At 40.4% G+C, this 13,702-nt stretch overlaps 1 protein-coding gene and 1 non-coding gene across 4 annotated transcripts in view; one reads left to right on the top strand and one right to left on the bottom strand.

Annotated features, from left to right (window-relative positions):
• Positions 1-13,702, bottom strand: part of sema3h (sema domain, immunoglobulin domain (Ig), short basic domain, secreted, (semaphorin) 3H) — a 62,288-nt gene that overhangs the window by 17,607 nt on the left and 30,979 nt on the right. For all 3 annotated transcript variants that reach the window (XM_039801752.1, XM_039801751.1, XM_039801750.1), the window contains 6 exons: positions 12,057-12,119; positions 11,147-11,266; positions 9,655-9,748; positions 6,902-7,021; positions 6,156-6,301; positions 5,385-5,499 (listed from right to left, as the gene is read on the bottom strand). In XM_039801752.1, coding sequence (XP_039657686.1) covers positions 5,385-5,499; positions 6,156-6,301; positions 6,902-7,021; positions 9,655-9,748; positions 11,147-11,266; positions 12,057-12,119 — 658 coding nt within the window. The remainder of the gene's footprint in view (positions 1-5,384; positions 5,500-6,155; positions 6,302-6,901; positions 7,022-9,654; positions 9,749-11,146; positions 11,267-12,056; positions 12,120-13,702) is intronic.
• On the top strand, positions 3,920-3,992 carry trnar-ccu. The gene has a single exon. It is a non-coding gene; the product is annotated as a tRNA-Arg (tRNA).

Genomic DNA, 13,702 nt, shown 5'->3' on the forward strand with positions numbered 1-13,702 from the left:
GCTTCACTTCACCTCATTCACCCTTCCATGTCCTTTCAGGAAAAATGCCTTTTGTCTGGGCTGTAGTATGTCCTGCTACATAAATATCACCTTCCCTTCTCTCTGATTCTTCCCTCTGTTTTGTCCTTCTCCTCCTCTTCTGGACACTTTAGAGAGATGTAAGAAATAAGATCTGCCAACGATCAGTGAGGACACTTTCTTACATTCAAAACGTACTTTGGTCATGGCCTCTCATCTGGATTTCTGCACTTATTAGCCATCCGATTCCTCTCTATATAGTTAAAATGTGACTTCCCTTGTGTCACTTTCAAGCCACCGTAGCTCAAGGGGAATAGGAAACTGGTGGCAGAGGGAAGGCTGTACCAGAATGGAGGCAAGATCTGCCAATGCTACTGCAATATCCACTTTAGAAGTCTTAAATAACCTTTAAACACAGCCACATCTGAAATGTTCTCTTCATTTTTCCTTTTTTGTTTCTTCCCGAGGATCAATATCTTTAATATCTTTTATCCTTCTTTAGAACAGAGCTCCTCCCTTCCGTCCTTTCTTCATCATCCACTTTCTTTAATTTTCCTACCCTGAAGCCAAATGTATTTCAACCCTCTTCCTAATCAGCTATTCTCTCTCTCTCTCTCTCTCTCTCTCTCTCTCTCTCTCTCTCTCTCTCTCTCTCTCTCTCTCTCTCTCTCTCTCTCTCTCTCTCTCTCTCTCGCACCCTCCACCTTCTTTTTCACAGTGTTAGAGCAATAACGTTTTGTTAACAGTTTCTACTCCTCATCTTCTTTCCTCTGCCTCTATTTTTCTCGTCTCCTCCTCCTTCTCTCTGGTCAACACCTTGTGCTATAACCTCTACCCTCTTCTTACTTGTCCTACTTCATCTTTTCTCTCTCACCCTCTTTCTAAGCCCTCCTCTTCTTCTGGCCAGCAGCTCCCCTGCTCCCTCCTCTCCCTCTCTATCTTTCTCCTCTGTTTCTCCTCCTGATAAACTGGGCTTCCATTCAAGTATTTTCACACAAGCTATGATGGAGTAAAAAGGCTGAATGGAGGTGTCAAAACATGATTAATTTTCTTCAATATCACAAAACATGGTTTCATACCCACTTTCAACAGAAAGTGTTTTTGTTGATGAGGTAATTAGGCAGTAAATAGCGAAAATGCATTTGTCAGGTTAATCTGACAGGACTGGGCGTCCTGGTGGATCAGTAATACATGTAACTGTACTTTCCTCAGTTCATAAATGGACTGAGATATTATCTCCCCCTCCACTCTCTTTTTAAGTTTTATTTCTCTATTATCCAATAAAGACAAACTGACCCCAAGAAGATACAAGCAACCCAAAAAAAGCTTTAATTGCAGAGTAAAACTGTTCAAACGTTGCTTTGGATGAGTGAATGGTGTCTATAAAACTCCACAAAAGGCTTAAAGTAAAGTAATTTGCACTGGCGCCAGGTGAAATTATCTCAACTCACCGGCAAAATTTATTTGTACTTCTAATCTTCATATAATTTTCTGACTCAAAATATGCCAACTGACATTTTGAGACAATTTAATTTCTATGTTGAAGCACACTGTGGTTGGTTTATTTGTTGTAGCATTTCAAACAAATTTTTCATTAGATTTGCATCTGTATTTACAAACTCATTCATGGCTATATTTGCATCCAAGCAGCCTAAGAGTAAATATAGCTACTGTCTATCGGTCTCTTCAGCCTTCCTTCATCCCCACCGCTCCCTCTTTTCTTTCTACGTCTTTCAATTTATCCACCAAAATCTTTCTTTCTGGCCTTGGCAGACTTCACCTTATCATAGGCGTTGTGAAGATGACAGTCCACATTTGCTCCATCTTCCCTCCCTCCATTTGTCATATTTATCCTTTAAGCTATAAAACATACTTCATTTTCTTCCTCTTCTTTCTCCCCACCTCTTGGTGTAACACTTATCCCTCAGTGAAGTCCCAGACTGCCCCAGTAAAGTCTTTCCAAACAGAAATACTCTCTATTCTCTATACTTTCCTGTTTGCTCCTCTCCCTCCTTCAATTCCCTTCCAGCATTAGCGGGTGATGTAGTGACAAGAATATGGGTGCTGTTAAATGTCTGGAACATTGAATCTCTCACACACAGACAAAAATAGATGAAAATACCTCAGTGTGTCCGGCCACAGAGGGCTGTCTGTCTCGAGCTCGAAAAAAAACTTATTGGATGACTGTCCTCTTCAACAGCTACAACCACAACCGGGACAATAGCAGTAAACAGCAGAGCATCTGCTTCCTTGTAAGCTGGACTCCTGAGTTCTTTCAGCTTGAATGGGCAGCAGGAGGAACGTCTGTCCTCCATTAGAAAGAAAACACTAAACATGAACCACTTCCAATCTACTGTTGTTGTTTTTTAAAATTATGGTTCAATAAGGCTTCACGTATCATTTCACACAATAAGTGAAATCAACATTTGCAGTGAGCCTCATGAAAGTGAACCTCTACAATTCTAGACAAAAAAACAACTGAACAATAAACTCAAAGCAAACCCGCCATGAGTCAGTCCATGTGGTGATCACGGACCAAAAGCTCTGTTCAAAACAAAGCCAACCGTGAGGGCGTTAAAGATCTTAAATATGTGAGTCAACAACTACACAAAGACACTAAAAGAATATTACAAGTCCTCCAAATCTAACCACACAATACACTGTTTGTAAATTCCCATTAGAAAAAGACAATGCTTTCTGATCTGACTTCACTATCAACAGCACAACATCATTTGGAATTTGTCTGGCTTCTAGCAACGGCGCCCAAGGCTCATGGGTAAAGTATTACAGTAAGACCCAAATATATATCAACATAGAAAGACTCTAGCCAACCAGAGGATTTGAACCAAGGGCCTTCAAGTTGTGAAGCAACTGCACTACCCATTGTGTGAACAGAAAAACAAAGTTTTAGGATGGATTTGACCCACATGGTATCGAATACGTTTCACCTGTAAAAACAGCACTATTTGGGTTCAGCTCCTGTCTGCTGTTAAGACAGGAGCTGAACCTAAATAGTGCTGCTTTTTTGTGTGTTTTACACAAATACACACACATAAAAAAAACACTCACATTTGTGTCATTTGTATGCAGCTAACTCAGCACCCTCAACATGTTCAGCAAATTTTAACTTACACACACACACACACACACACACACACACACACACACACACACACACACACACACACACAGAGCCAGGTGGAATCTACTGCTCTGCTGCTATGAGGGACCCGCAGACTGCCAAGGGGTTATGGGATTTGTAGTGTTTCTGTGTGGCGGAGCGTGGCAAAACACAACACTGACAGCATTCTTGACCTGATGGGTTAATCTCTTGTATATGGGTTTGTGGTTTTGTGTGTGTGTGTCCTGCTGAAGTGTATTCACAAACAACTTTGTATGCACCCTTATCAGATGTGTAAAACGTGACCGCAGGCATGCCTGGTAGAAATGTTTATGCTCCTGACAAGTCAGAACTGTCTTGTGTACATAGACTGAGGCTCAAGTATGTGTCTAACAGCTCAAAAGCTGTATTTGTGTGTGGGCATTCAAATGTTGCATGTGTGTCTGCATAAGGGGTTGACTATATAAAAAGAAAAAGATGATTTACTGTATGTGTTAATGTACTGTATATGTTCACGTAAATGGTAATTCTGTGCGTGGATGTCATGTCGTTTACTCTGAGAATCTTCAGAGTGGCGCAGCAGAAGCGTGTTAGGTTAAACATTGGAACTAAAGTATACATTATTATTATTATAATAACCCAGAGGTCAATGGATTGAAATCATTCTCTGCTAAAGCTTTCATGGCACTGCTGCAAAAGTGACATTTATGCTTTACTCTATGAGGTCCTGGAGAGTTGTAAGCATTCATACCTAATGCATTGTAAAGCACTGATTCCAAAGCCCCAGTGGCCTAATGGATAAGGCACTGGCCTCCTAAGCCAGGGATTGTGGGTTCAAGTCCCATCTGGGGTGACAGCAGAGTGGTGTGGTTAAAGTGTGCTGGATGGATAACCTAGAGATCAATGATGTAAAACCCTCTGCTGCTTACTTTGTTTTACAATTTCATTGACTGAAAGTGGGAAGACAAATACATAATTAGTTTTAGTCTCCTGTAAGCTCCCAAAACAATTGGATCTTAAAATTCTAATAAAGTAAACTTATTTCCACATCAGTTTAGCTGCAAAGTCGTAATATGCGCATGTGCTCCAACCACACATGTGAATATGTCCACTAGCAAAGTAGTATACATATACACATATATATATATATATATATATATACATATACACATATATATATATATATATATATATATATATATATATATATATATATATATATATATATATATATATATATATATATATATATATATAATGTAGTATAAAAAGAACCATAGGCGCATTCGCTGTCCACCCAGTTGTTGGCCCGTTTAAAACGTGACACAGTGACATAGGTTGAACCTAAATCGAGAGAAAAAGATCATGCCAAAGACAAAGCACAATTTATTTGTGAACAAGCATGTGCACCTGCATGTCTTTAACTGCTCTTCCAATGTGTGTAGTAATGGGGTTTTCAGAGGGCAGAGCAGAGTCATTTTTTTTATTACTGTGTACCGGAAGCTTGGTGAACTCATTTAATCTCTAGCACTCAGCAACTGAAGACGCCTGTGTGGGTGTGCAGGGCCTTTCAAATGTTACACAACTCTGAAGGTAGGTGATTGCCCTTCATACATTAATAGTATTGTGTTCATCACCACGGATAATCAGTGTCTGTAGCTGCAGACTTGTCCATCTGCAGCTACAAGTTTAGACAAAGAGCTAAAGGGCTAACATCCTAATTCACTCAAAATACACATGAAAGACTCATACCTACATAGACCTGCTCCTATGGAGACACACACACACACACACACACAACCAGCCAGAGGACACTGGAGTGAGTCCTTGATAATGAATAAACCCACAGGAACTAAATGTTGAGGCCAGTTTCCGTGGTTACCAAGGCTGAGGCACGAAGACGAACCCAAGGTGACCGACAGGGCTGTTGATCACCGTGGTAACGGTGGAGCCCCACACACACACACACACACACACACTGAAGCTGTGGTTGAGCACTTCTAAATTTCTGCAAAATCTCCTTCGTCATTTCAAAATATTTGAGCCAAAGTTTCCAACTCTTTGTGTATCACGCTCATAAACACAAACACCCACATACTGGCTGAGTATCTGAACTCACTTTTATGAAGCATTAAGTGGCAAAGCTCCAGCTGTTGATGTGACCATTGATTGACGCCTGTCTCATGTGATTAGTTTTACTGTGCATGTAATATGCTTTTGCCATTCGATGCCTGTGTGTACTCACGCAGCTGGTCGAAGTGTGTCTGTAGGCCGTCTGGTCCTGGGACTGAACACACCATACGAGCCTTCTGGAAGGTACTCCACTTATTGACTAAACTCCTCTGGCCTCCAATGTCATTCTACACACAAAATAGAGTAAAATATTTCTAATCATCACTCATCATTCCCTCTTATCCTCATAAACACAATCTACTTCAAATTCAAAGAATGCAAAAACATAGATGACAATGGTTTATTTGTATTTTTAAGAATATTCAATGTGAACCTTGTGGAAGCTAATGGGGATCCAAATAAAGATTAAAGAATATACATTTTTTAATGACTATGACTTAAATGATTTTATTTTAAAGCAAACATAAGCAGAAAAAAACCTTCATGCAAACACACGAACACAGTCAAGCATGTTTATTGACATAACAAGGGAAACAACACAAACTTTCACAGTGTATCACAGTGTATCACAGTGTATCACAGTGAAGACACAGTGAAGACACAGTGAATACACAGTGATAGGAACAAACATAAACAGTGCCCTATACACAGACTTCAGAAGGCATATCTATACGAGCTGGCAGAAACATTCAATCACACATAGCTGCTTTTTACGTAAACACACACCTGAGCAGGCGCAGACACACGCACTGATCAGCATGTACGTACTCTACCTGTTCAGGCAAACACATGTTTACATAAACTACATGCAGACAGTTTCTGATATAAGCACACAAACACACAAACCTGGTCTCTATCTTTCTCCAACAAACACACTCCATACCTTGCACACGCGTGCCACTCTGGAGTAGAGCACCTTCCCAGCAGCCCCTTCTGCCTCCTGAGCTCGCTCAGTGAAGAACACGTAGACCTTATCGTCCTCTGAGTTATCAGTTTCAGACAGTGGCGCTACCCGCACAAACTGGGCATCTGGAGAGAGAGAGAGAGAGAGAGAGAGAGACAGACAGACAGACAGGTACAACTGAGTTTACAAACAGCAGAGAGAATCAACATGTATCTTGTTGTTATCAGCAGCAGACGTGGACACACCGGCCTGATAAAACACCAACCGGGCGTGCAGGACATGGTTTTAGAGAGCAAAAGACATTCAGTTCACAAAGTAAGAAGTTAAGAGAACGATGATTGTTAAATGTATTGGTTTATATCAATCTAATGACTTGACACCAAAGAGAACACTTTACTAAAAAAAAGAAAAAAAGATGTAGAAACATACACATATATGCATTGAAGGAGTAGTTGTTTGATAAAGAATTTAAATGTTGCTGATAATATATCATTACTGGATAATCTGACTGTTCTTTGCTTGAAAAGAGCCAGCGAAACCTGAACTGTTAGCGTGTTAGCAGTGTGCCAGTGTGTTTTAGTTCTAACACACCCTGACTCACACTTTACAAAGAAGACAACCAATAGACATCCTGGGTAGCATACTAACTAACTGCAAGGTCATTTGCCATGGTGGACGTTTTTTTACTTTTGTTCTGGTTCTCTTTGACATTTTTTTGCACTTACCCTGCAGCCAGGTGGAGTCGTACTGCTCAGTGCGGATAACATGACGGCTGCCGAGACTACGGAAGAAGGCTGAGTCCCGGCTCATGAAGTCTGAGGTGATCCCAGCATACAGCTCTCCGTCTACACAGAATAACAAAAGGTTTAGGTATTTAATTTATTCCAACATATTCTCACAATAGTTCATGCAACCAGATGGCGTCTTTTTGTTACATCACCCTGTCATGTCTTGCAAACGCCATGCCCCCAGTCTGTAATGCAGGCTTTCTGTTAAATATTTGTAGTCTCCAGCCCAAGCCAACTCTAAAGACATCTCATGGTGGTGGCCCCCAGTACCACGGTGAACTTATGGGGCCATTGTTGTGTTATTATATCACACATACATATTGTTGCTTTGTAGTGGAACTCACTGCACACCAACCAAACTGGTCTCCTTGTCTGCTTGGGGCCCCAGTGGCCTAATGTATAAGGCATTGGCCTCCTAAGCCAGGGATTTGGGGTTCAAGTCCCATCAGGGGTGATTTACAACAAAGTGGCATAGTGATAGCAGAGGAGGTATTGAAACCATCCTCTTCGTTCTATTCTTTAAGGAAGTTCAAATAACCTCCACTTTCCTTAGGACAATAACCTGCTGGTAACAAAGGTGTCCTTGTAGTACATACTGCACAGAGGGAGAATAAAGCCATTTGTTGTCATAAAATGGGGATTTCAGAAACAAACTGTACATTTCAGGAAAACAGTGCGTACTGCAGATGACTGCTGAGCACTATCACTATTCACGACAACCCTGCTTTTGTCCCATGTTCCCCATGTTTTCAGTGCTTTGCTTCGCCATGTTTGCTCCCTGTATGTTTATGTGTATTATTAAGGGATCTTCAACAGGGGCTCCGGGACCCCTAGGGGGTTCTCAGAGTCACTGCAGGGGGGCCTCCAAATTATTGTTAATTTTTGAAAGTTTTTTCAAAGATTAAAAAGTCTTAACGTGATTCCATATTATTAGCAAATATAAATCCCCACTTACTGGACGATAATGTTATTAGTCACTAAGGTAGCCATCCACAGATTCAGTTCATCCCAAAGGATTGACTGTTCCACATGTGTGTTTAACATTAAAACATGATTTATAAAATCATGGCAACAATTTTAAGGCTATTTGAATAGCTTAGTATTCTATGCAACAACAAAAAAAGGTATCTATAAACGCTTTAGGCTGCCCTAAAAGTTATTGTAGGACCAGATTAATATGCAACTTCATTTTATACAATAGTAGGGGGTCCCTGATCCGTCTCTATTTCAGTTAAGGGGTCCTGGGCTTAAAAAACGTTGAAGACCTCTGACCTAAAGGATAAGGCACTGGCCTCCAAAGCCAGGGACTTTGGGTCCCACAGCAGAGTGGCGCAGCAGATGCATCAGGGGCCCATAACCCAGAAGTCAAAGGATTGAAACCATCCTCTGCTAACTGTTCCTTACGAAAGTTTACTGACGATGATAACCGTGCTGGAAACAAAGGTGTCCTTGTAGTACAGAGCAGTACAGAGAGAGACATCATACTTGAATGTGATTAGAAGAAGGTGATTGAAAGCAGAGTGGATCGAGAACAAGAAGAACATACTATAACTAATTTATGCAGCCAAAACTCCTACACTCAATACTGTGTTTGAACGCATCCTGTGAAAACACAGACGGAGCATTAAAGTGCCCATATTATGAAAAAAACACTTTTTCTGGTGATTTGGGGTGTTCTTTTGTGTCTCTGGTGCTTCCACACACATACAAACTTTGAAAAAAATCCATCCATGCTGTTTTGAGTGAGATACGGTTTCTGAATGTGTCCTGCCTTCAGTCTCCTAGTGAGCTGTTCAAAATCGGCTCGGACTGTGACGTCACAGTCCGAAATGAGCTGGCTAACCACAACCGTTAGCTCTTTAGCATGCTAACCGTTAGCATTAGCATGCTAACGCTAATGCTAACGCTAATGCTAACGCTAATGCTAACGCTAGCATGCTACGTCGTTCTCAATAGCAAAGCACTGCTACAACACACACAAGTTCACCATAATCTACAAAAGAACTACTTACATGTGTGCCCTCATTTAGAAGTCTCCCAGCTAATCCTGCCTTGTAACTGACCAAAGTTGGAGAAACAGGCTTTCTTTTACTGTCTCTAGAGTTAGCTAGCTGACATGATCTACATCTGAGCTACTGAGCATGTGCGAGTGCAATCAAAGATAGTACAGAAGAAGAAGATGAAAAGAGGTCTCACTCTGTAGCTAAAACAGAAACCAGGTGAAAAGAGCATCTGCAGCAGTGAGAGAGAGCTGTGCAGTACAACAAAAATATGGTGTTTTTTGAAAATTAAACCATGTAAACCTATTCTGGTACAATCTTAAAATACAGTTATGAACCTGAAAATGAGCATAATATGGGCGCTTTAAAGCTGCTGCTCTTTGCTAGCATGCTGCTCACACACATCTCGTGTGTAGACACGCTGTAAGTATGTTTTACTGCACCCATATTATAAAAAACTAAAATCTCTGGCAGCTTCAAAATAAACCATTATGAATCATAATATTATATACAATGTCAGTAGTGTGCTGATGTTTCTGCAGAAGGTGTGTGGCAACAACAAACCCATGTTTTTTGTTTAGTTGTTTGTTTCATTTGTCTTTTGCTCAGGTAAAACTGGTCATCCACACCAACCTAAAACCTCACAGACAAGTGATAGCTGTTCCTATGAGAACTTATAATTCAACTTACCAACGACAGCGGAGGCTGTTTTCTGGAACGGATCGTAGGGACATTTCCCTTTCCCACACTCTGTCTGGCTGTAGGAGAGAGTCTGGTGCTCCGACTGGCAAAGAAAACAGAGACAGCAGTAACTCAGAGAGAGGGGGAGAAAATCAGCTAGACAGAAGAATACAAGAGTTTGGGCAGACTGACAGGCTGTGACTCTTTGATTCATGCTATAATTCATAAATACTATCATTCATCTGCACAAATAAGCAGATAGACTATTTCAGCCTACCACACATACGCACAGAGTGAGCGGCTAATTGAGGGTAATCAGGCTAAGTGGAGGGATTTTAAAATGTGTGAAGTCCGGTCTTAAACTAGTCAGCACCACCAGCTCCTCTAAGCACCATGTCTGAACCTCTCTGATCTCACACAGCCTTTCATGGGATTACAATTTACACAAATATGAATGCAGGAATGCATATATCCACACACACATAAAATCACACAGTCTCAGATCCCACATTCAGTTAAAACCTCTCACACACGCACAATCACGCGCACGCACATTCACACACACACACACACACATATACACACACTGAGGGAATGTAAAACCATTAACCTATTTCTGACAAAATGATAACCCACATGTGTCTAAATTATGAGAAATTACCAACGAATCAGTGTGGAATGAAGAACTCGTGGGGTCTAGAATTACACTGACATTATATTTGACATAAAAATGTCAACTAAAACATCGACAGTGTCCGGTAGCCCCTAGAGTCAATAAAAAAGGTACACTGTATATATTATAGACAGATGGCACAGGATGAACCCTGGTAGATATATATGGGCATAGGGGCAGACACCACACATATGATATTTCAGCTGCTGATAGGCCTGTGTATAGGGGCTGGGACAGGGAGTTGGAACACACACACAGGAAAGTGGGTGGCAAGAACAGCGTTCCTTCATTATAAAAGAAAAGTGTAAATTTCTTATATATTTTTTATGTTATTTAAATTTTGTTTATATATATTATATTGTATGATCATATGTCTGCAAAACTTTACATTAGCCTGCATGCTAGCTAACTAAGGAGTTACAGCAACCATCAGATGCGATGGGGATTATGGGGGTTACATGTTTTTAACAAAAGAAAATTACATCCACTGCAAAATCCTGCAATAATGATTATATTTGAAGTTGCAGTGGCCCTGATCCGGATCCGAGTCCTTTAATATTGAATATCTGCTGATACCGATCTGATACTTATTTATATTTACCTAAATGCTTATTACTGTAAATATGTATCTGACACACTGAAATTAATTGTTGTAGCCTTCTAAATATGCCAACTACTTGACATAAATACTGCATGTCCTGATAAAAAATGATTTAAGTTTATAAGCTTTGATTATTATTCCCCTTCCAGGCATTGTGACAAAGGGACCACTTTCTAGCTGGTTACAGAAAATGATTTTTGTGTGTGTATGTGTGCTTGCAGCAATACCTGTTGGAAGACGCTGGTAGCTATGAAAGCACATCGGGGGTTGAAGGCTCCAGTGCCACAAACGTACAGGTGAGTCTGATTAAAAGGCTGCAGAACTCGCAGGAAGTTAGCACACTCCAACTGGACAGAGAGAGAGAGAGAGAGAGAGAGAGAGAGAGAGAGAGAGAGAGAGAGAGAGAGAGAGAAGGGAGACACATACACACACACACACACACACACACACACAAACACAAACTGTTGAATTTCTATCACAAGGTAACAATATTGGAAAAGTAATAACAAAAGGAGTCAAGTTTAATTTTATTGAAATAACATCATCAAAAACATGAACTTTATGTTTCTCATTTGGATCTGTTGTGCATGTTAAAAATGCAAACTTTGCCCAAACTGCCAGAGTATTTACGCACAAAAGACATGAAGGCTCTGGCTACACTGAACTTGAAAGTAAGATATGTTTGCTAGATGAACATCACCTGTTTTTCTTTTCTTCCCTGTCAAAGTCAGTCCATTTTGTCCTGTACATGTCGTTTTGTTGCCTAATAAATCTAGCCAACCTGCATCTTGATATCCTCGCCAGCATCAGAGCTCTGTTGTTTGTTCATTGTTCCCAAATGAATCAGATCCAGTCAACTTTAGTTCCGCACTAGATTGTAATCTATCATGCAACTGCCTTGCTTTATTGCTGCAGAACTCTTTAGACAGTTGTGCAGCGGCAGTATAACATTGCAGCGTGTGAAGTGAAGAAAGGATATCAAACCTGATATGACCTGACCTGTAGGCCACTGATCCATATCTGTGTAGAATTCTGTGTAAATAAATTTGTCTTACCTGTGTGTCTTTAAAACCAATCACCTGCATTCATGGTAACACACAGTAGTGTGTGTGTATGTGTGTGTGTGTGTAAAATCACCTCTGGATCCTTCCCAGCCATGAGACATTCTTGGACACGGTCTGGACTAGCTGGCCAGTACAGCTACAGAGAGCGAGAGAGATAAAGAAAACAAAGAGGAAGAGAAAAATATTTAAAAAACTGCTTCTATTACTCACTCTAAATCCCAGATAAAAGGCTTTTGGCACTGACAGGTGCTTGACGAGGAAGAGAGGCAGGGAGAGTCGACAAAACATGACTAATATACATGAAAAAAGGCAGGAGGAGAAGAGGGAGATTGTAATACCTCTTGTGAGTCAGCTTCAGGGAGGAAAAATAAAAACCAACTGGCAGCGCAGCTGGGTCCTGATGATGAGTCAAGCTGTCAAAGCAGCAGTGATGACCGTCTTACCGTTTAACTGTGACTGCCGTGTCTTTAGCTACAGTCACATGTGCACAGTAATGCAACTGTTGTCATTAGTTTGGATAAAGCAAACAGTTTATTTTCTAGTTGTGTGAATTGTGAACTCTGTTGGTATGAATGGTGTGAACTCTGGCTAAATGTCCTGTTAATGTAAACAATACTCATTTTGTCATTCATAAACATTTGTTTCAAATATAATTATTTGTGTGATTACACCAGTTCCAGTTGTGCCAATTGTTTCGTTACAGCAGTAAACTATGGTGAGTGTGTCGGTATTGAAGACTCCATGGTTAGGATGCTATTTAAATCCTAGTTAAACGTGTTTGAGAGAACCAAACGGAAATCTAAGGACCCATCAAGCTTCCAGCTCTTCTAACTTGGTTTTCTGTCATGACAGATTTGTTTTTGTTTGCAACAAGTTTCTAGACTGTCTGATGTACGTTAAGGGTTTTATAGGCTACGACAGGACAATAAGAATCAGATTGTGTGCCTAGTACGTTAAAAGAACAGCAGGCTGGCTAGAAAGCAAAAATGTTGTCCGATTTGTTTTGGTTAGACAGTTCGCCCACACAGAAGCCAACATACTCGCCTCATGTCTTATTCTGATCGTCAACCAGCACACAGGCCAGTTCATTATACTTTATATTTTATAATGTATTTCGGCTCTTTGCCATGTGCATCACTGCCAAATAAGAAAATTAATGGCAAAGGAAAAAGTAAGTAAAACCCCTGCTATGCAGAAATAAGGGCAAGCAATGAAACCTGTCAAATGTATGGCTCAGGGTCCGATATGAAGACGTTAACTGATATAAGTATTTAGTTAAGGCGTGAGAAAGTCTTTATCCACCTTTTTTTTTCCAAACTGTGTACATCACTATGTCTGAATAAAATCCCTAGATTGTTTAAGAATCAGGTCGTATTTGCTTGGGTCTGTTTAGGTTTTGTTGTGAGTGAGAGTGTGTGTGTGTGTGTGTGTGTGTGTGTGTGTGTGTGTGTGTGTGTGTGTGTGTGTGTGTGTGTGTGTGTGTGTGTGTGTGTGTGTGTGTGTGTGTGTGTGTGTGTGTTTTTAAATGGATTAGTTCATCCTGAGTTTCAGTAAGAGGGTTCACCTGGGTTCACCCAAGAAAAGACTAATTATCTAATCAGAAAATGTATGACTTCACCAGCGGATTATTTTTAACGTAATCAGTATATAACAATAAAAACACTCCAAAATGGGGATTATTCCACTGCTTTTATGTCAAAATAATAAAGGCAAAGATAA

The sequence above is a fragment of the Perca fluviatilis genome, chromosome 5 (assembly GCF_010015445.1).
Source record: "Perca fluviatilis chromosome 5, GENO_Pfluv_1.0, whole genome shotgun sequence".
Classification (NCBI taxonomy): Eukaryota; Metazoa; Chordata; class Actinopteri; order Perciformes; family Percidae; genus Perca; species Perca fluviatilis.